Source organism: Sus scrofa, chromosome 1, assembly GCF_000003025.6.
Source record: "Sus scrofa isolate TJ Tabasco breed Duroc chromosome 1, Sscrofa11.1, whole genome shotgun sequence".
Taxonomy (NCBI): domain Eukaryota; kingdom Metazoa; phylum Chordata; class Mammalia; order Artiodactyla; family Suidae; genus Sus; species Sus scrofa.
In genome coordinates, this window is record NC_010443.5 from 33,674,000 (window position 1) to 33,696,950 (window position 22,951).

Below are 22,951 nucleotides of genomic sequence, written 5' to 3' on the forward strand. Positions count from 1 at the left end.
CTATGTGATGGCAAATGTGGAGGACAGTTATAGTCTGTCCCTTTGTTCATTTATATTCTCCTTTAATTATTTTGAAAAAAATATTCTTCCCTCTATTAAGAAAATAATGAAATTGTGGCACATATTACTAAATTGTGCTTCCCGTGGGTATGTGTAGTTTTCTTCCCTTTGCAAGCAGTTTGCTTTACCCTTTATAAAGATCCACTTTATTTTTTATAATATGGTAGAGAATAGACACTTCCTCAGTTTTTGTTTTTCTAAGATTTTATTTGTCTGCAAATCCAGATAATTTTCTATTGACAAAGCTTTATGGTTTAGGAATCTCTGACACCTAATTTAACTTTAAAGGTATCTCTTAAAGAGAAACCAAGAATGAGGATTTTTTGGTTGCTATGGTAACGTTAGCAAAGACAAGTATTCACCTGATTTAAGTTTTAGAGGCAATTTCTCTGTAGGATTGAAGTGTACCTTCCCTTCAGGTCCTCTCTCCCATGCTGGGCCCCAGAAGACCTCATTCTGTGTTCCTTCCCTTTGAGTTGAGTATTTTAGCTTAAGACTTGGGATGGTGAATTTCTGAGTCAAACGGTTCTTCTGGTTTTCCACAAGTCCATTGTGGATAATGAAGACTTCAGATGCTTTTTCAGAAGCTCATCCCAAAGTCTTCTCCAGATACAAAATAATTAGCTGTGACTCAGTGCTCAAGACTTTCTAAGTGGCTTAAAAAGGTCTTTTATTTTATTTTTTTTTTAGAAAGTTTTTTTTAAAGAGCCCTTTACGTTTTAGAATGGTACCATAGCAGAGAGAGAAACATTAAGCCATTCTCATTAAAAGTATCACTATTAATATAATAGACTTTCTTTCCATCTTTTTTATATTTTTGTGTCTTATCTAAGATATGTATCTTATATACTAAGCTTTTGACATTCTTGAAGATTACATCTTTCTTGATTCCTAAACTAAAAGTTATTTGCTGTGTTACTGGCATCTTCCTGAATGTCATCTCTGTTGAGGGTCACAGTTTCTGAGGTCTGTTTTCATATCACAAGATAATCCCCCTTTCCATGTTCACAAATGACCTCTCTCTCCCCTCATGTGTGTTACACTTCTGTGCTCTCTTCACTCAGTGACGGGCATGGCATGGTGTAGGGGGTGCTGGGTGGGAAGCTATGCTTACCCTAGACAGGAGGCATATGATTTTAATTTAGAAAAATGTGAATTACCTATCATTTCATCTAGAGTTATTCCCAAATATATAAAACTACAAATTTTAAATCCACAAAGTATCTACTATACGTTCTAAAGAAAAGCATTGGTAGAACAAGCTCATAATGCCAGCTAATTTCTCAAAAAGCAAGTATCTGTATTTTGCTGTATTGTAGAATGTGGAATATCAAGTGTGGAAGAGAGGAGTGATATTTACTTTAAGCCAGAACTTTTTTTTTTTTTTTTTCCGGTCTTTTTAGGGCTGTACCTGGGGCATATGGAGGTTCAGCCTACGCCACAGCAACGTAGGATCCAAGCCACATCTGCGACCTAACCACAGCTCACAGCAGCTCCAGGTCCTTAACCCCCTGAGTGAGGCCAGGGATTGAACCTGGGTCCTCATGGATGCTAGTCAGATTCGTAAGCAAGAACTTTTAATTTGATTACATTTAGTATTTTATTGCATGTGTTGTGCACTCCCCTAGCATTCTGTTTCTCTAATGTAACAGTTTATATGTTTCTAATTATTTTGGTGATTATTTGTAATCATTTAGTTCGTGTCTTTCCTTGCTAGATGGCTCTGTAAATAAGGGCCAGAATTTCCCAGCTAGGTTGTATATTCCTAGTGGCTAGGCAGTGTCACTTACTTAGGTGCTCAGTAAATCATTGTCTGATTCAATGACAGCATTAAGAATCTGATGCCTTAACAGTGTTGCATTACTATTTTATGGGTTGATGAAAGTGAGGACATTTTATTTTTTTGTTGCAGATTCTGGCCTTTTTTGTGTTCCATTGACGGTACTGTTAGAACAAGATCAGAAGAAAGTACCAGGAACTCGAATCCCTTTGATATTTCAAAAAGTAAGTTGGCTTGAATAGGTCAATATGGAGAGAACATACATACCTGAGCTAAGAGTGTGTCTTGTTTGCTTTTGTTTTTTTTTTGTTTTTTTTTTTTTGCATTCATACGATTATAATATAGTTTTCCAATTGATATGCTTTTTTATTTTATACTTTGATTTTTTTCTATTCAGGAAGCAAATTTCTTTCAAGGGCTCGTAATTTTTATTTCATGGTGATGCTTTCAGTGTTATTACTTGTAACTGTGATTACCTGGCATCATTTTCCTGTCTCATATTAGCTGGCTTTATATAATTGAGATTTCAGTTCTATAATACACGGGAGTGGGGACTGCTTATAAATTTCTAGGGAATTGAGTCCTTATGAATATTTCATGCTGTATGTATTTCCCAAGCTTTCCTATTTACAGTGAGGATGTCCAATTTAATTTACTAGTGCCTACTTCCAAAGTAGGCAAAGAAAACCATAAAGGAGAATTAGAAAATGATTGCTAAACTGTGAAGTCACTTGTGTAGTCAACACTCAATTATTCATAAGAGGGTTATCTATGACAATATAAAAATCTCATTCTAACCTCTGGGCCATCGTTGTTCAGAAACAGATTACGTTTGATAAGAGACAGGGAATGCCCATGACGAAGGCGGGTCAAGTCAGTCACGGGCTATCCAAGATGCAGATTTTTGAGACAGCCTGGGCATGTCACAATTTCTGAAAATTCTATGGTGGCAAGAGTGGCAGTGGAAACTTTCACATGCGTTTGGCTCAGCAAACTCATTCAGTACTCAAGCTTAATCTTCTTGGCACTAATTCTTCCATTATTCCAAACCAGTCATTTACTGTCTTACCTTCTAAGCTCTGATTTCTTCATTCCTCATAGTCACCATTGCATCCAAATCTTTGTCTCACTGTTTCTCCTGATGGACTTGGGTCAACACAGCTTGTCCTCCTCATCAGCCTCTGCCAGTCAGTGCCTGCAGAACCTGTATCTGTGTGGATAGTTGTCCACTGTGATGGACAGAGGGATGCTAACAAATGTAGGCCAAATATTCAAGTGTTTTGTTTTGTCTTGTTTTTGTTTTTGCTTTGTGGGGCCTCACCTGTGGCATATGGAAGTTCCCAGGCTAGGGGTTGAATGGGAGCTGCAGCTGCCAGCTCTGCCACAGCAAGGCCAGATCCAAGCCACACCTGTGACCTATACAGCAGCTCACTGGATCCTCAACCAACTGAGCAGGGCCAGGGATCAAACCCGCATTCTCCTGTATACTAGTCGGAATCCTTACTGCTGAGCCACCACAGGAACTTCTCAAATATTCATGTTTTTTTAATGGCAGTAAAAGCCATGAGTTACTTACACAGATGGACAAGGGCAAGGATCTCAGCAGGATCCTTTCCATGTGTATCTGGGTTCTCCAGAGATACAGAACTATTAGGAGATTTAATCCCTTTCTATCCATCTACCTGTCTGTCTATCAAGAGACTTATTAAGATTCAGCTTATGGGATTATGGATGGGGTTGGACACGTCTGAATTACATAGAGCAGGTCAGCAGGCTGGAAACATGGGCAGTGGTTAATGTTTCAGTGTCAAGTCCGTAATCTGCAGAGGAAACTACAGCAGGGTTTCTCTGTTGCAGTCTTGAGGCAGAATTGCTTCTTCAGTCTTTGCTTTAACAGACTTCAACTGACGAGCTGAGGCCTACCCACATTATGGGAAGTAGTTTGCTTTGCTCACCGTCTGCTGATGGAATGTTCATCTCATCTAAAAAACACCTTCACAGCAACACCTAGACTGGTGTCTGACCGAACAACTGGCCACCAGAGCCCAGCTAGGTTGGCATGTCAGATTCACCCTCATATCAGCCAAGAGTAAGCTTTGGTCCCCACACAAGTCAGTGTTACATCCTGATCAGGCCCAGGGTTACGTCCAGCCCCTTGTCAGTTTCTCTTGAAATTGTTTCCGTATTTATTTAGTTATTTTACATTTTTGATCTCTTCAACATTCCGGAAACTCAGACCGCCTACCAGTTTGAAATCACTGGATAAGAGCCTTAAAGTTTTTTAAGGCTCATATAAAAAATAAAAAAGGTATATAAAGAGTTTTGTATTAGATAACACACATCTGTTTGCATTTCCTCTAGATTATAAGCCAAAAAAAAAAAATCATAGTGGTCTGTCATAAAAAATACTTTTTGATTTACCAGCTGATGACTCAATTAGATATTCCCTCAATTTCATAGAAAGGGAAGAATTGAAAACCACTGATGTGCAAAAATTTTTATTATCAATCTTTAGGGGATTATGTTTTCTCAGTTACTGAGAAATATACTGCAAAAGGGCTTTAACAAAGCTTATCTAATATCTGTAAATTGTATCTGTTTTTTTCCCCCACCTCTAGGCACATCATTTAAATGATATTCTCAGAAAGGGTTGGAGAAATAGCAATACTCTTAATTTTTATCTAAGGCAAAATTCTGAAAAATTAGCAACTCCTGTTTTCATTATCAAACTAATCAGCCAAATCAAAGACGCTTTTATCCCAAATGTCTAACTTCATATTCAATTGTTTAATTCATAAATTTATATAAGTATGTAATATCTATTTTGGAAAAAGTTAGGAACATTACTGTTACATTATACAATGTATCTTGTAAGATAAGTTCCCAAAAGTAGCATGAGTAAAATATATAGAAAGACTAAAATAAAATAAAATAAAATATATAGAACATTGTAGTTATTCTCCATTTTTAGGTCTTGAAAATAAAAGAAAGCTGTATTTATTATTTATATTTTAACAATGGCAATACAATGTGGTAGCTAAAAATATGTTATTTGCAAAGTGAGAAATATGAGGAAACACATGACATTCCTTCAGACAATATATTGAATGCTAGTATTCAGCATTAGAGAATAATAAAAAGAATTCAACCAGCTATAATGGAAAAAATAAAAATCATTTAAAAAAGAATTCAAATATAAGAATGCAGAAATTACTTTCAGTTATTTAGAAATCATCAATTTTTCCTGTTATTTAATACAAGCAAAAAATTCAAATACTGCTAAAAACTAATTTGGTCCAGCTACTAGCATACAATTTTATTTTTTATTATGAGAAAACTTTAGGAATTCCTGCCATGGCGCAGTAGGATCCGTGGCATCTTGAGGGCCCTGAGATGCAGGTTTAATCCCTGGCCCATATGGTGGGTTAAGGATCTGATGTTGCAACAGCCAAGGCTTAGGTGGCAATTGCGGCTGGGAGCTGATGCCTGGCCCGGGAACTCCATAAGCCATGGAGCTGCCAAAAAAGAAAGAAAAAAAATGAAAGAAAACCTTAAACGTTTTTTTATAAGATTAAACAAAACGAAAATTGCTTGTACACTGAATAAATGTTGCATGGTATTATTTGATAAATTTGGTTTAAAATACGTTATTGAATAATGCTCATCTAATCTATAAGAAAACATGTAAAGATTTTTTTTTCCTGTGGGTTTTTGTCCAGTGTAACTTGAAAAATGTCTTGGAAATCATTCCACTTGAATTTTTTAAAATCATGTACTGCTTTGGTCAAAGATGCTTTTCTTTTCAGTTAATACTAAATCCTCGGCAGAATTTTGAGGCTGCTCTTTGCTTGATTCTTCTTACCTGAATGCCTCAAGATCAGTGCACTATTTGGCCATAATCCAAGAATAGAAGAGGTGGGGTCATTAAAGAGAAATTGCCCTCTCTGCCAGTGTGTATGTGCTACAGTATATCTGATTTCAGAACATCTAGATAAAGGTCAAAAGACTTCATTTATGATACCATGCTTTCTTAACAGACACTTTTATGAGCAAGGAAAAAATAGTAAGCTTTATGTTGTTCATAGAGCCTTGGTAAATCATTAAAGGAGGTTACCCTGAAAAAAAAAATTTACATTCTTTTGGAACCCGGGAAGAGTTTTTTGCCCCAGGGTTCACAGAGACTGTTATAGTAAGTTTGGGGCCCAGTGAAGAGTAGGTCTGTCTTTCAGAAGCCTATTTTGAAAGGGGGGTGTGTGGATGGCTCATAAATGCCTTGTATTTAAACTGAGGACAAGGAAATTGATTTCCTTAAAATAGCAAAGTAACCCCCTAAAAAGCCTTTGTGTACAGCCCCAGGAATCCATATTCCAAGTTGAAAGTCTCTGCCAAGAAACCATCCACTTCTTTTATTGTCTTAGCTTCCAACATTATAACATTGTAATTTCTCCAATTGCCTATTCTTGGGGATTTCTCCCTATTTAGACAGACAGACACACACACACACACACTCCTTGTTATTTTAATGGCCTTCCGGAGATAGATCTATGTGTGTTCACTGGGCATTGGGTAAGACTTAGAAGCCCTATACAAGAACAGTTTTTTATTTTTTTTTATTTTTATGTTTTTATTTATTTTTTGTCTTTTTGCCATTTCTTGGGCCGCACCTGCAGCATATGGAGGTTCCCAGGCTAGGGGTCGAATTGGAGGTGTAGCTGCTGACCTCCACGAGAGCCACAGCAACGCAGGATCCGAGCCAAGTCTGCAACCTACACCACAGCTCACGGCAACGCCAGATCTTAACCCACTGAGCAAGGCCAGGGATTGAACCCACAACCTCATGGTTCCTAGTCGGATTCGCTAACCACTGAGCCATGACCGGAACTCCCAAGAACAGTTTTTTAAATTTAAGTTTGCCACCAAATGTTTAAAAGCCTAAACAGGAATATTTGTAAGCAGTTTTTTTTTCTTCTTCTTCATATCATAAATAATTTGTTCTTTGAACGAACTCAAAATGAGATGGAAATATGCAAATACTAGATTTTCATAAGATGTACTTGATCACAGAATGTATGTTTCTGGAAAAGCAGAGGAAATGAATGGTCTTAGTTGCTTTTAAACAGTGTACATGGGTCCGTCTCTGTTTGGAATATTTCAGCTATTGTGTGAAATTATACCCTTTTTTTTTTTTTTTTTTTACTTTTTTTTACTTTTTTATTTTGAAATTACCCAGTTTTGTTATAAAAGACCTTTTCCTAAATTACAGCTGAAGTTTTGGGGTGTATTGGTTTAAAGGATGGATAGTGGTGGTGCAAGAACATTCAAAACTTCATAAAATTGTTTACGTGTCACTGTAATCAGTTTTCGTTTATTTACATGTGAACCAAATGTTAACTTTGGGATTGTACCTGTTAAGAACAGCAAAATCAGAATGTTGTTCTTCTGTTTATACACAGCTGATTTCTCGAATTGAAGAGGGAGGTTTGGAAACCGAAGGCCTCTTAAGAATACCTGGTGCTGCCATGCGAATCAAGGTAGGTTCTTGGTTCTCCTCATTGAAACTTTATGATTTAACTATACTTTTGCATTTTAAAAGGTATCTTGTCCTTCCCACCCCTTCTTCCCATTTGAAAAGACAAAATAGAAAAAGCAGAACAAAAACCTCTTAACATTCACTTTGTATATATTATATCTTCACTTTATATTTAGTTTTTCTATAGTCTTTTCTGATTTTTGTGAGTTTTGATTTTTTTTTTTCAAAAGCATCACATTACCTATAATAATATCATGGTAGATAAAGGGCCAATGATTTTAATTTCTCTACTGTGCAGATGTTAAATAGGGACAAAAGTAAATAAGCAAAAAGGCAAGAGTAGTTTTGTCCTTCTGATGAAAGCAAAGAGAACATGATGAGTCAAAATATTAAGGGGGGGTTAGTGACAGATTTAGTCAGCATGGGTAGCAGCAAGTGAGGTTTTTGGAGGGGTTTGTTTAATATTTATTTATTTAGTCTTTTTAGGGCTGCACGCACGGCATATGGAGGTTCCGAGGCTAGGGGTCCAACCAGAGCTGTAGCCACAGGCCTACTCCACAGCCACAGCAATGCGGGATCCAAGCCAGGTCTTCTGTCCTACACCACAGCTCACGGCAACACCGGATCCTTGACCCACTGAGCGAGGCCAAGGATCAAACCCGTGTCCTCATGGGTGCTCGTCAGGTTCCTTAACCGATGAGCCACAACGGGACCGCCTGTTTAATTTTTAAAGGCAGGATGATAAACTCCGTCAGATGAGCAGAGTAGACTTGAGGTTAGTCCCCATGCATTACTCGTCTCTGAGCTGGCAAGAGGAGACTGTCTCAGCCACTCTCCTGACTGGCAGAGTTCTTGGCTCACTGGGTCCAAGGGTAGTCCCAGTGAGTCTGGCTTGGGAAGGAGGCAAGGGGACTCCCCGACTTCCCAGTTGGACTGCTCCCAACCCCCCCGCTGTGTATCCTTCCTCCGCTCCCCAGCCTCTACTCTGGGGAATGCTGCATGGTAAAAAAGAGAATCCCCCTCCAGATGATGCATAACTCATATGCCTCCCCAGGGATTTGCATGTTACAGGGCCTCATTCTTGGAACTGTAGCTCTATGTGGAAATTTTATCTAGGAAAAAATTTTGCTTTAGCAGTCATTAGCAACCTCCTCTGCCCTCTGCTCCAAATTCAGCTCTAACTCTTAAGTAGGTACCACACGTTGCTCCCCACATCCAATGTTGTGTCTTCCTGAGTTTGTAAATCCAAGAGAGAATAGGATGGGGGAAGAGAGATTCCCTGGTTATTTCCTTCAGACCTGTTCTGTATGAGATCTTTAGTGCTGGGTCTGGTAGTAATGACTCTTGGTGTTTGTACGCTGTCCTCACCTGTGGCTGTGGCTCTGCCAGGATTGAAATTATTTACTATTCATAGATTCCACGCTTTGCATCACCTGCTTATTTTGATAAGCTTCCTCAATTTAGGACGCTAGTTCCAGCCTACTTGGCTCCTTCTACACAGTGATCTCAGTTTAATCAGATTCGGGTAACCTGTTATATACCCTGCTCACAAATTGCTTTCAGCCTGTGTCCCCTGGACGAGCCGTCTGGTGCACAGAGGTCCCCAAAACTGCCTTGTTGCTCTTATTAAGTTTGTTATGTTGCCACTGTCTCACTTTGACTTGCTGTCACCTAAGCCAGTGCCACCACCAGTCATCAGGGACATGGTGTGTGGAGGTGGGGAGTTAGGTGCTGCTGAGTAGCACATGCTCTTGCAGAGAAAAGGTCCCTCAGACACATGAAACGTGACTTCATGATAACCCATCTCAGCAAGAATCTTGTCACTCAGGTCACGAGGCACAGCTCGTACTAGCGGGATGTGGTGGCCCCCCCACAGGAGTCGTAAACATGACTTGAGTACACAGCTTGGAGCTACTGCACGTTTTACATCTTGACCCACTAGCTCACAGAGGGCTGAGTTTAACTATACGTAATGTCTTCGAAGGTCAATTAAGTGGATTCAGCTGGCTCAACTCTTCAGCACAACCTGTTGTCACAAACCGAATTATGCAGCAGCTGGTCCGTTATCAATAATTTAAAGATAATATGCCAAGTGTGGAGTTGTCTGGCTTCTCCCCTGCTCACCACATTTCCTGGGCTCTTCTCTCTCCCTCTCCCCTTCCTTTCCTCATCTTTCCCTCTCCCTCCCTGTTTCCCTTTCTTCCTCTTCTTCAAGCCTTCTCTCCTTCCCTCCTCTCTCCCCTTTCCCTCCCCCTCACTTCTTTCCTCCTTCTCTCCTTTCACCTTTCTTTCCCTCACCCCCCATTTCTAGGTTCCCCTTCATGTATTTCACCCATTACAACAACAATTGGAATTCGAGGATGGAATTGTGTCGGGAAGAGAAAGCATGGTAGGACTCAGCATCGTGGCTCAGTAGTTTCCATGAGGAGGCGGGTTTGGTCCATGGCCTTGCTCAGTGAGTTAAGGATCCGGTGTTGCCATGAGCTGTGGTGTAGGTCAGTGGCGACAGCTCCGATTCGACCCTTAGCCTGGGAACCTCCATATGTTGCAGGTGCAGCCCAAAAGAGAGAGAGAGACACACACACACACAAAAAGGCATAATAAATTCACCTTATAGGAATAGCAAAGAATGTTCCTTGGGGAGAACAGTTTCAAATAATAGAAGGAAGTGACAGAACATTGGAAGGATTTCTAACATGATAGGATTTATGCCACAGTGAAAAAGCATGTAGCAAATAGTAATTATGAAATTAAATTGATTTATTATTAATAATCTGTGTGGCAAATTTTGTAGAGTCCTTGAGGTAAATGAACTAGGTATTTCTAATTCCACAAGGATTCCAACTGTTTTTTGCAGCTGGCAGCAGGATGGCTGTGTCACTGACGGCCTGTGCACTTAAGACAGGTATATTGATACATTTTTGTGCCTCATTTGCTGTGGGATTTGGTTTGCCATTTCCCAGTGGTGACTAATCATACATGGCCTTCTGCTTAGCTCCAGGGATTGATTATGTATTTTGTTATGTAATGTACATCAGAACATAATTTAAAACATAGACTTTTTTTTTTTCTTTTTCCTTTTTTTAAGGGCTCCACCTGCAGCATATGGAAGCTCCCAGGCTAGGGGTCAAATTAGAGCTGCTGCTGCCAACCACAGCCATGCCAGATCTGGGCTGCATCTGTGACCTGTATACCACAGCTTGTGGCAACACCGGATCCTTAAACCCACTTTGTGAGACCATGGGTCAAACCCATGTCTTCATGGATACTAGTCGGGTTCTTAACCTACTGAGCCACATGGGAAGTCCCAAAACATATACTTGTTTTTTAATGATTTTTTTAAAGTTAGCGACAAATTATATTGTCTAAGTAAAGCCCCCCAAATGTAAAGGTTATTTTAACCATTTTTTACAAAAATTTTTCCCCTGGCTTTAATAACTCTGAGCTTAGGGTGACCTTATAGCTCATACGCACAGGCACCATTGATAGTCAGAACCATTTTTTGTTTCCACTTTTAAAAATTTTATTGACATGTAGTTGAGTTACAATGTTGTGATAGCTCCTGCTGTACAACAAAGCGATTCAGTTAAACACATACACACATCCATCCCTTTTCAAGTGCCTTTTTCATATAGGTTATCGCAGAATATTGGGGAGCATTCCCTTTATATTTTAACCGATCTTTTCACTCAACCTTTACTGCTTAAGGTGTGTTGCATGTCCAGGAGAATGTCAGGTTTTGGAATCTTTTGGCCTTTGGTATCATCTTCTTTGGTGAAGTCCTCTGGGGATGGTGGGGGGAGTAGTGTTTTTCTGAGTAAGGGAGAAAGTATTGGCCTCTGGTACTTCTGGATGTCTTTTCAAAAGAGTAGAATCTCATCAAGTGGAAAGTGTATCAGTCACAGCAGGAAAAAAAAATGCACTTACTGGGAACTCACCTCCCTGCCCACCCCCACCCCCCTTCTGCCTTTCAGAATCTTTGCCAAGAACTAGAAGCAAAGTTTTATGAAGGGACTTTTAATTGGGAAAGTGTCAAGCAGCATGATGCCGCCAGCCTGCTGAAGCTCTTCATCCGGGAGCTGCCGCAGCCACTGCTCAGTGTAGAATACCTCAAAGCCTTTCAGGCTGTCCAGAGTGAGTGCCATCCCTCTTTGAAGCAGTCCTTGTGCCGGTGCCATCCATGTTAATCGTTTTAATGTCATTTTGTGTCACGAAGAATATAACCAGATGCATGTGGATAGACCTCCTGACTCACAGATGTTGGCGAGTGCTCAAATGTCACGTGATGTTTTCTTTTTTCCTTTATAGATACACACTTCTGAGTAAATAGATACTAGTGGGTTCTCTTTGGGTACAAATGAACTGCATGCCCTTTAAGCAATGCAATAGATGTATTCTCATGTTAAATGAAACTGGAAACGTCACATTTCTTTTATAATAGAGTGAATCATACAAATATAAGTTCTCCCATACAGTTGGCTTGCTAAATGTTAAAAACAACACTTCCTGGAGAATCTGTGGATTAACAGTTATTGCAAAAGCCCAAGGAGAAGTGGCAAAGTCTGTGATTATTTCTTGAAAAATTAGCTTCTGAGATTGTTGTGCAGAAACATAGAACAAATCAACAACAATGCTGTCTCATTGGCGGGGGACAGCACATTTCCTAAGTCTCACCATATTGTGGTCTTGGGCAGGCTCCAAATCAGTGTCTCCATGAGTTCTCCATTCCTTTCCAGTGAACATGGAGATCTTTTGAGGTTCATGTACTGGCAGAGTTACCTCTTTGAGTCCTAGAGACCCCCAGAAAAGGAAAAACGTTGTCACCACATTCTAGTGGCCAAACGGGACTTTATTATTTTTAATTTTATTTTTGCCTTTTAGGGCTGCACCCCTGGCGTATATGGAGGTTCCCAGGCTAGGTCTAATCGGAGCCACAGCCATAGCAACGTAGGATCCTTAACCCACTGAGTGAAGCCAGGGATCGAACCGCAACTTCATGGTTACTAGTTGGATTTGTTTCCACTGCACCATAATGAGAACTCCCAAAATGTACTTTAAATGCCAAATTGAGACCCTTTTGAGAGTAAAAGGGAAGAGCTGTGAATGATTATGCTGTGCTGTAGTGTCAACCAGAACTGTTCCAGGCTCTTTTTTTTTTTTTTTATAATTGACATACAATATTAGTTTCAAGTGTACAGTGTAATGATTCATTATTTGTACATATTGCAAAAAAGTCATAATAATGTCTACTTAATATGTCACTACGCATAATTACAGAAAATTTTTTTATGAGAATTTTTTGTTTCTACTCTTAAACACTTACAAATAGGCAATACAATATTATTAACCCTAGTTGCCATGCTGTGCATTATTTCCCCAGGACTACTGATTTTGTCACTGGACATTTGTACCTTTTGAGTCCCCTCACCCATCTCCTCCCACCCCCAACCACCAGTCGCCAGTACCTGTGATAGTTCAGAGAGTTCCGCCAGTCTATTGTCTGTATCTATGAGCTGGTTTTTTTTTGTTTTTTTTTTTTTTTTTTTTTTTTTTTTTTTTTTTTTAGGTTCCACATATAAGTGAGATTATAGGGCTCATAGGTTATTTGTCTTTCTCTGTCTTAACCTTACATAGCATAATGCACTCGAACTTCATCCATGTTGTTGAAAATGGCAAGATTTTCTTTTTTTCTTTTTGTCTTTTTAGGGCCGTACCTGCAGCATATGGAGATTCCCAGTATAGGGGTCCAATCGGAGCCACAGCTGCCAGCCTCAACCACAGCCACAGCAATGGTATCCGAGCCTCTTCTGCAGCCTACACCACAGCTCATGGCAACACTGGATCTTTAACCCACTGAGCAAGGCCAGGGATTAAACCTGCGTCCTTATGGATGCTAGTCAGATTCATTAACCACTGAGCCATGATGAGAACTCCTAGATTTTTTTTTTTTTTTTTTGTCTTTTTTCTAGGCCACACCCACGGCACATGGAGGTTCCCAGGCTAGGGGTCTAGTCAGAGCTGTTGCCACCAGCCTACACCACAGCCACAGCAATGCCAGATCTGAGCCTCCTCTGCAACCTACACCACAGCTTATGGCAACGCCGGATCCTTAACCTACTGAGCGAGGCCAGGGATCGAACCTGCAACCTTATGGTTTCTAGTTCGATTCGTTAACCACTGAGCCACGACAGGAACTCCCAGATTTTCATTTTTTTTTTTTTAATGGCTCAATTTTATTCCATTATACACCAGGCTGTTCTTAAATCATGTCACATGGAGATGTTTCCCTTGGGTTATCTCCTATCATAACATTGCTGCAGAAATTGTAGGAGAGACAGGACCGAAATTATCTGTGTAGTAAAGTATTTTTTCATGGTTAGGTTGTGCTACTTAACATACATACATACATATATATGTATTCCTTGGATATAGATTAAAAGACCAAGTTTATCCCTGTAAAACAAATGCCAGAAAGATTCCACATATCCATGAGTATTACTTGATGGGGTAGGGACCAATGAAAATGATCATAATGTCCTTCTTCAGCTTTTTCATTGCAGATTGCTTTTCCCATTCATTCCATAAACACTTATTGAACACCTGCTGTGTGGTCCAGGCTCTGTTTTACACACTCCTCTTGGAACTGGTGACCTCTCACATGTACACCATGTCATATGTTCACTCGCCACTAAAAGAAACAAACTTCACTGTGACAGATGCACCCTGACACTGCATCCTAGAAGGTCCAGTCTTCTGTGTCTTTTCATGGAGAAGTAATGATCATGCAGAAGTTAAGATTATTTCCAAAGCACTCTTGTGTGTCTGCAAACATAAGGCCCCCCCATCATACGATCACAGTTGGTAGTAAGCATTCGGAGAGACAAAGCTCTCCAGCAACAGCTGCTTCTCCTAATCTCCCCCCAACACACTCTCAACAAGGTTTGCAGCTCAGTCATTCTGTCTTAGATTTCGCAGTGAAGTTTATGCCAAATAACTTTTTTTTCTTTAACAAAATGAGAAAGAAAGTAAAGAGAAATATTTGGTAAAGACGAGTGTTCAGATTTATTTAATCTGTCTGCAGATCTTCCAACCAAGAAGCAGCAGCTACAGGCCTTGAACCTTCTTGTCATCCTCCTGCCTGATGCAAACAGAGACACACTCAAGGTCAGCTGGATTCATTTATGTTAAATATCCCTTGGAACTAAGCAGAGTAATTTTTCATTATTTGTTACGAAACAAAATGATGGTATTGTGGAAATATTAGTAGTTGTCTATAAAGAAAAGACCTGTTTTTAAGGAACGATGGTGAAAGTCTTTAACTCTTTATTAATTTATTAACTAGTCATGTTAATAGTATCATGGAGGGGGGGGTTGGTTTGTTTCTTTGGATATTTTTCAACTATAACATTTCTTTCTACCAAAATGGGTGATTGAGATTCAGTTGTTAACAGAAGCATGGGTGCTTTTTGGTTTTTCCTTTCTTTCTGTTTTTCTGCATTTTCCAAATTTTATTTAGTGAGCATGTATTATGAAGGTAAAAAAAAAAAAATATATATATATATTCAAATATAAAATCCTGGGAATTCCCATTGTGGCGCAGCAGAAATGAATCTGACTAGGGACCATGAGGTTGCAAGTTCCATCCCTAACCTTGCTCAGTGGGTTAAGGATCCACCATTGCTGTGAGCTGTGGTGTAGGTTGCAGATACGGCTCGGATCCTGCGTGGCTGTGGTTGTGGCGTAGGCCAGCAGCTGTAGCTCTGATTGAACCCCTAGCCTGGGAACCTCCATATGCTACAGGTGTGGCCCTAAAAAGCAAAAAACAAACAAACAAAAACCAAAAACACGAAAAAAAAAAATCCTGAGGCTCATCAAATATAACCCACTGTTGCCCATAGATGTTAGATTTTTTTTGTAGTTCCAAGCAGTAGAGTTTGAAATAAGTCAGTGATAATTTTGAAGCATTTGATTAGTTAGCCAAAAGATAGACTAACTCAAATAAATTTTAGTTATTTCTCAAAGGGCCTACCCTGAATTTCTGATTTACATTCTCATTTCAAAGTGATTTGGTCTAATATTCACATGGTTTAATGCTGCTGCTTGTATGTGTTGCCAAGGACTTTCATAATAATCAGTGGATTATTCCACATTGATTGACTTTTTCCTTAATGGCAAAAATTATAGAGTAGTTGGAAAAGGTTTAATTATAAACTTTTATGAAAGAAAAAAGAAAACTTTAAAAATACAATTTTCGGGAGTTCCTGCTGTGACACAGCAGGTTAAGGATCTGTTCTTGTCTCTGTGGCAGTGTGAGTTCAATGTCTGGCCCATAGCAGTGGGTTAAAGATCTGGCCCTGCCAAAGCTGTGGAGTGGGTCACAGTTGTGGCTCAGATTCGACCCCTGGCCTGAGAACTTCCATAGGCCATGGATGTGACCGAAAAAGGAAAAAAAAAAAAAAAAAAAAGGTAATTTTTGGCCATGCCCACAGCCTGTGAAAGTTCCCAGGCCAGGAATTGAAGCTGCATTCTCAAGCTGTTGTTGCGGTAATGATGGATCCTTAACCCACTGGGCCACAAGAGAACCCCTAGAAATATAATTTAGGGTATTTACCTTATGTTTTACTCTTGCCTTAAAAAAATTATTTTTCATACAGGTAAAGGTGAAACCCTTACCCTTTTACCCCATGTAGTTCTTTCTATTTAAAATGAAAAAATAAAAAAATCATTTGTCAAGAAAACAAAACCACCAGTTGGTAAATCTAGGAAATTTTTCTTCTGTACCTTATTAAGACTCCTTGAACTGAAACTAAATGAGTGAATTCCATGCCCATGCAATGAATGTTAATACTCAACTTTTCTGGATGAAGCAGTTGATGAGAACGGCTGGAGCGAAAACACTGCGTCGTGACAGGAGAACTTCCAGCGTTACTCCCATTACTAAGCCAGAAAATAATCTTTTGCTTCACTGATTGTCAAATGAGTAACTGAAAAGGCGGATTCAGTTTGATTCGCTTTGGTTTTGGAGACAGAGACCAACTCCAGAAAGGTTGCATAAAAACCTTGTGTGACCAGGGCTACTGTGTATGGGTGTGTAGAATGTGGCTAAGATAGGGACATCTGGCCCAGGGACTGATTTCTGGTCCATTCTCTGCCTGTTAGCCTTGCCTTTGACACAGGACATCCATGACCCAGAAAGAGGAATTCAATGGTTTTTTTTTGTTTTGTTTTGTTTTCCTTATTCACCTAAAGGTGCCCATCAGCATGATAACCCAGGCTAATAGAACTAATAAAGCAATAATGTTTTAATCATCTATCTAAATGATCAGACCTGAGAGTTCCCATTGTGGCTAAGTAGATTATGAACCTCATCAGTGTCCTTGAGGATGCAGATTCGATCCCTGGTCTCACTCAGTAGGTTAAGGATCCGACATTTGCTGTGAGCTGTGGCTAGGCCAGCGGCAGGTGCAGGCCTAAAAAGCATTAAAAAAAAAAAAAAAAAAAAAATCAGACCTAGGTTCCAGTTACCAGCACCTCATAGGCCCCTTTGCTATCCTGCTGTGCTGCTGAAAACCTTTAGGTGTAAAATCCTAGTTTGTTAATGAATTCTACGAACAGTAAGGTGATTGAAAATAAGTCTAAATAGCTGTGAAAGTCACCACAATGACATGAAATAAATTTAGTAAGTTTAGATCAGCCAAAAAGAGAAAAAAATAAAGAATGGTCATTATAAGGTGGAACTTGAAAGACACATCATTTACTTTCTGCATTCAAATGTGTTCTGATAGTTGTGGGAGGGACTGCTAATCCCAATATGGTTACTGATGGGTGAGTTTGGTCTTCAGTTCATTCTTGGATTTGCCTTTCAAGTCCCCAGCATATTCTTCTTCTTTTTTTTTAATCTGTTTAAAATTATATTTCTTGGAGTTCCCGTCGTGGCGCAGTGGTTAACGAATCCGACTAGGAACCATGAGGTTGCCGGTTCAATCCCTGGCCTTGCTCAGTGGGTTAAGGATCCGGTGTTGCCGTGAGCTGTGGTGTAGGTCGCAGACGAGGCTCGGATCTCACGTTGCTGTGGCTCTGGCGTAGGCCTGTGGCTATGGCTCTGATTCGACCCCTAGCCTGGGAACCTCCATATGTTGCGGGAAGCAGCCCTAGAAAAGGCAAAAGGAAAAAAAATATATATTTCTTAAAAATATTAAGTGATTTTAATTTTAGCATGTAAGGTTCCTGGGAGCACAGTCATATAAATAAGGTGGAAAATACTTTTTGGGGGGTAAAATATTGGAAAATGCGCACAAGTAATTTTCCTAATTTACTTAAGCTTTAGTAGCTTAATCAGCCAGCTCTGATGAAGGTTTCAAACAAGATTTCTAATAATAGAAACATTGAAGCAAGTATACCATTTGTACAAGAGCATAAGCCATTTAAATTTAGTTCTCTAAAGGAGAAGGGAAACTTCATCACAAAGTAATTTCAGGAAGTTGAATGCAGACTTGCTCCGTTTTTCCTGTCCTGGTGCCACTCCTTCAGTGGCTGTTTGGAGGGACAGGATCACGTGCATGTCTTGTGTAGACTATTTTTACAGCACATCTAACGAAGGGTTTGGAGGGACCGTGTGAAACACTGTGTCCCAGTTTAAATCTAAAGCAACAGGTGTCTTTGGGCAGGTTACTCGACCAGGAGTTTTTTCTTTTTTTAACACCTTGGATTATTGTGCATCTGGACCAGTGATCATACCTACCTTTGGCTTAGACTGTCTGTCTGTTTATTTATATATTTTAGGGCTGCACCCTTGGCACATGGAGGTTCCCAGGCCAGGGGTCCTATCAGAGCTATAGCCGCCGGCCTACACCACAGCCACACCAACACCAGATCTGGACCGCATCTACAATGTGCACCACAACTCACAGCAATGCCAGATCCTTAACGCACTGAGCGAGGCCAGGGATCAAACCCGTGTCTTCGTGGATGCTAGTGAGATTCGTTTCAACTGAGCCACGATGAGAACTCCCCGACTTAGTCTTTAACAAAGACTGATGTGAAGATATCAATGGTGAATCTATGTTAATATATTATCGGCACGTGTTTAGCGTTTTTGTGGTTTTAGGAAGTTCATTGTATACATTGTCTTGCTTCATCCCAGCAGGGTTGGGAGGTTAGTTTCCCCATTTTGTGAATTAGAAGGCTTTAAAGAGCAGGGATGCCAAAAAAAAGGAAAGAAAAGGCAAAAAATACACATGACTAATAAGTAACTGTGCTGGGACTAGGTTTTCAGAGAGTAGGTCCAGTGATACTAATATATAACAATGGACTGGTGATAGATACTTTTTCAAAAGGACTGTCCTTGATAAAGAGAAGATACATCTGAAGATGAAGTTCTTTCAGCAGGGGCTAGGCTAACATTTTATTAGTTTCATATCCACACACACACTTACTGATTCTAATATTCTGATAGTAGTATTTTGAATAACTTTATTGAATCATGCATACCACATTTAAGTGGTTTATTACCTAATCTCTGTAATTTATGCTTGTAAAGAAAGAGATACACTAGTCTGTGAATAATTATTCTGGTCTCTGGAACAAAATTAAATATTTTTTCCAAACCTTACCAATTAATCTTTTGTCCTCATTTGAGGAGGTATTTTTTTCTATATAACCTCATGCTTGGATTACAGTTTAACTTGCTGAGCACTGTACAGGAAATTAGATACATAAATCTCATTGTTAGATATTAAGGCTTCAGTTTGTTTCAAATTTGGGAGTGTCTGTGTCAGCTAAACTTGATTCAAGGTCAACCTGTTAGCACTGAAAGGAATCTTTCCCCCTGAAATCCTGTGAGAGATTTTTTTCTTTTGTTTTTCCATTTTGTGGTAGTTTATTTGACCTTTTTCAAGTAGGGATTTTAGGCTCATTGTGAAAACATGCTTCTTTTAATAGTTAAGAGTTCAGAAACAAAGCCAGGTGGACATGCACTTAAATTCCCTCTCTACCATCTGCTCACTGTCTAACCTCTGGTTAGTTACGTGCCTTCTCTTAGATTTTGTTTTCTCATCTTTGAGATGGGGGTCCTTCCAGCATCTCTCTCCAGTCAGGATTAAGTGAGATGATCTCTGCAATATGCTGAAAACAGTGGTTTGCCCATAGAAAGCATGGAATACCTGTGCAGTTATTGTTGTTACTCCTTTAGACCAAAGTTGATTCAAGAAAGGAGGCAAAAGAAGTTCACGCTGTGGCTCATTGGGTTTCGAACATGGCTAGTATCCATGAGGATGCAGGTTTGATCCTGGCCTCAATTGGTGGGTTAAGGATCCAGCGTTGCTGTAAGTGTGGTGTAGGTCGCAGATGCTGCCTGGATCCTGCGTTGCTGTGGCTACAGTGTAGGTCTGCAGCTGCAGCTCCAATTGGACCCCTAGCCTGGGAACTTTCATGTGCCATGGATGTGGCCCTAAAAGGTAAAAAGGGGAAAAAAAAAAAAAAGGCAAAAGAAGAGCATAAAGCGTTATGCGCCTGTGGCTTTTGTGGAAGGAGGCTCAGAGCAGCAGAGATGGAAAGTGGGTGTCATCAAACTGAGCATAAACTAGCCTGCTCTGATGAAAAGTTCCTTTTCATTCATTCACTTAAAAGCAAAAACAACAAAACAAAACAAAAAAAACACGAACAACTCTTCTCTCTTTGTCTCTATTTATTTCCCCTCCTCCCTATCATAGTCCCTGTTCTTTTTTGGATTTCTTGTCAGCCAGCTCTTGAATCCCTTAGACCACATGCAACTGAAATTGAATGAGCCGGGAGTTCCTGTCGTGGTGCGGCAGAAACAAATCCGACTAGGAACCATGAGGTTACAGGTTCCATCCCTGGCCTCGCTCAGTGGGTTAAGGATCTGGCGTTGCCGTGAGCTGTGATGTAGGTCACAGACGAGGCTCGGATCTGGCGTTGCTGTGGCTCTGGTGTAGGCCGGCAGCTACAATTCTGATTAGACCCCTAGCCTGGGAACCTCCATGTGCTGCAGGTGTGGCCCTAGAAGGACAAAAGACAGAAAGAAATTGAATGAGCCTTTTCAAGGGATTTTAAAGAAAAAAAATTCTGAAGCTAAAAGTACAGAATTTCCTGAAGCAAGTGAATGATGGTTTCATATTTTTAAACTATATTTTAAACTATTTCAGAGCTCCGTGGCTCCAGTAGGCAGGTGACACTTCTTCATTCCCATCCCCATCAACCCAATGCATGTCCTCTGGCTTCCCTCCCCAGGGCCACAGTCTTTAGCAGAAACACAGCACCACCTCAGGGAATGTTCACCCACGGGGCAGCTTTGAGGATGAGGCCCACGAGATGTGGTGTGCCAACTGTGGTTAGGCATATCTTATTTTTTGAAATAAATAAAAGTCCTGTGTGCTACCTCGCTTTAATCTCGTATCTTCTTGTACACACACATTTTCAAAAAGTCATTTCTGTTTCAGGCCCTGCTTGAATTTCTCCAAAGAGTCGTCGACAATAGAGAGAAAAATAAGATGACAATCATGAATGTAGCCATGGTCATGGCCCCGAATCTCTTCATGTCCCACACATTGGGTTTGAAGTCCAGTGAGCAGCGAGAATTTGCAATGGCAGCTGGGATCGCTAATATCATGCACTTATTGATTAGGTATCAAAAACTTCTATGGACAGTAAGTAAATATTTTTCAAGCTCTATGAATAACTGAGGACATCTAGGTTCTGAAGGTGTCTTATTATTATAGTCTCTATAAAAAATTAACCAGTAATAGAAGTGATTTCAAATGCGATTTCAGAAAAAAAAAGTCTACTTTTTATTTTGTTTTTTTTGCCTTTTCTAGGGCCACACCTGCAACATATGGAGGTTCCCAGGCTTAGGGGTCCAATCGGAGCTGTAGGTGCCAGCCTATGCCAGAGCCACAGCAACATGGGATCCAAGCTTCGTCTTGTGACCTACACCACAGCTCATGGCAGCACCAGATCCTTAACCCACTGAGCAAGGCCAGGGATCGAACCTGCAACCTCATCGTTCCTAGTTGGACTCGTTAACCACTGAGCCACAACGGGAACTCCACATCTACTTTTTAAATGCCAACATCTCGCAATTTCAGTTTGATACATTCTGCAATATTTTATTTTTGCTAACGGAATTTCTGAGGGTCCTTTTTCCGCTGGATTATTGGTAGGTCCCTGTCAGCTCTTGATTATTGGTGAGTTTTCCTTTCTCTTTTGATAGGAGAGGCTAGCTGGTGGGTAGAAGGGGTCTGTAGGTTTAGCAGAGGCTAGCTTCTGAGGTGGTGGCCCCTAAAGCCAGCCACCTCAGGCAGTCTCCAGTCTTGGCATAGAAGATGGCCGCCATGCCCTTGAACTTCACGAAGCTTCTCTTTGGCCCTTACACAGTGAGTGGTAAATTGCATCACCTGCAGGCTCTATACACGTGGTGAATGAGTGACACGATGCATTTTTCCCCCACAGATTTCAGGAATGACGTAGCCTTATCTGATAGACAAAGCCATTACTTCTCTCCATACAGAAGAACTAAAAAGGATAATTATTTCCATCGTTTAAAATGGGTGCCACTTCTCTTTCCTCTTCAAACTTGGTTTCGTTTCTCCCTAGATTCCCAAGTTTATTGTCAACCAAGTGAGGAAACAAAACACCGAAAATCACAGAAAAGATAAAAAAGCCATGAAGAAGTTGCTGAAGAAGATGGCTTATGACCGAGAAAAGTATGAAAAGCCAGATAAGAGCGTAAATGACGTAAGGACAACTTGAAGATACATGTATTTATACAGATGGCAGTATTGTTTTTAATATTAACAAACACAATCCGGAGTTTGAGGTGTTTTTGTAGGATGACTTTTATGCACTTACTAGGACCATTTATACTTTACTGGTTCTGTTTCTATGTCAAAGGCATCAATAATGGTAACTGTGCTTCTGCTAGTACTAGTGATCAGTCCTGAGAGTTGCAAGAGTCTTGGTGACTCAGCATGTGAGCCTAGATAAGGAAGAAAGGAAAATAACACACACACACCTCAACACACACCCGCACATACACACACAGTTGCCCAGGAAATGTATGGTGTTCAGTGGAGTGAAGAGGCCCTTGTGACCTTTTTTTTTCTTCACTGTTTCTCATCTGTAAAATGGGGCAAAATCATTAACTCAGATAAACAAATGGGTGATTATTGGTGGTGGGCCTAAGATCCTAAGACTTCAGGAAGTCCTTCAAGGCTCTTCATCAGATCCTAAGAATGTGGAGTTATGTGGGAATACATCACATTAAAATGTTTCAAAAAAGGAATATCTAAATATTAATATTCATAAACTTCTGTAAGAGTATATTAAGAACCAGGTTTAAAATAGTGAATATACGTGAAAACACATTTAAAAGCAGCGAGTTATCAAAGCTCTAACTTAAGATCATGAAATGAAAGGGTTTCTATTGTTCTGTTTATGGTGAAGACACCCCTCCACCACCAGCCTCACCATTGAAGTTTCTCAGTTACATGCTGACATCTTGTGGAATAACGTGGAAATGCAATTATCAGCCTTTGTCTGAATTTTCTGCTTTGGCCTACTTAGGG

General features: G+C 40.1%; 1 protein-coding gene across 6 annotated transcripts in view; it reads left to right on the forward strand.

Annotated features, from left to right (window-relative positions):
* ARHGAP18 (Rho GTPase activating protein 18) overlaps positions 1–22,951 on the forward strand; it is a 190,247-nt gene that overhangs the window by 146,266 nt on the left and 21,030 nt on the right. For all 6 annotated transcript variants that reach the window (XM_021088430.1, XM_021088428.1, XM_021088426.1 and 3 more), the window contains exons 7-12: positions 1,973–2,064; positions 7,294–7,371; positions 11,345–11,504; positions 14,452–14,534; positions 20,828–21,034; positions 21,981–22,121. In XM_021088430.1, the coding sequence (XP_020944089.1) occupies positions 1,973–2,064; positions 7,294–7,371; positions 11,345–11,504; positions 14,452–14,534; positions 20,828–21,034; positions 21,981–22,121 (761 nt within the window). The remainder of the gene's footprint in view (positions 1–1,972; positions 2,065–7,293; positions 7,372–11,344; positions 11,505–14,451; positions 14,535–20,827; positions 21,035–21,980; positions 22,122–22,951) is intronic.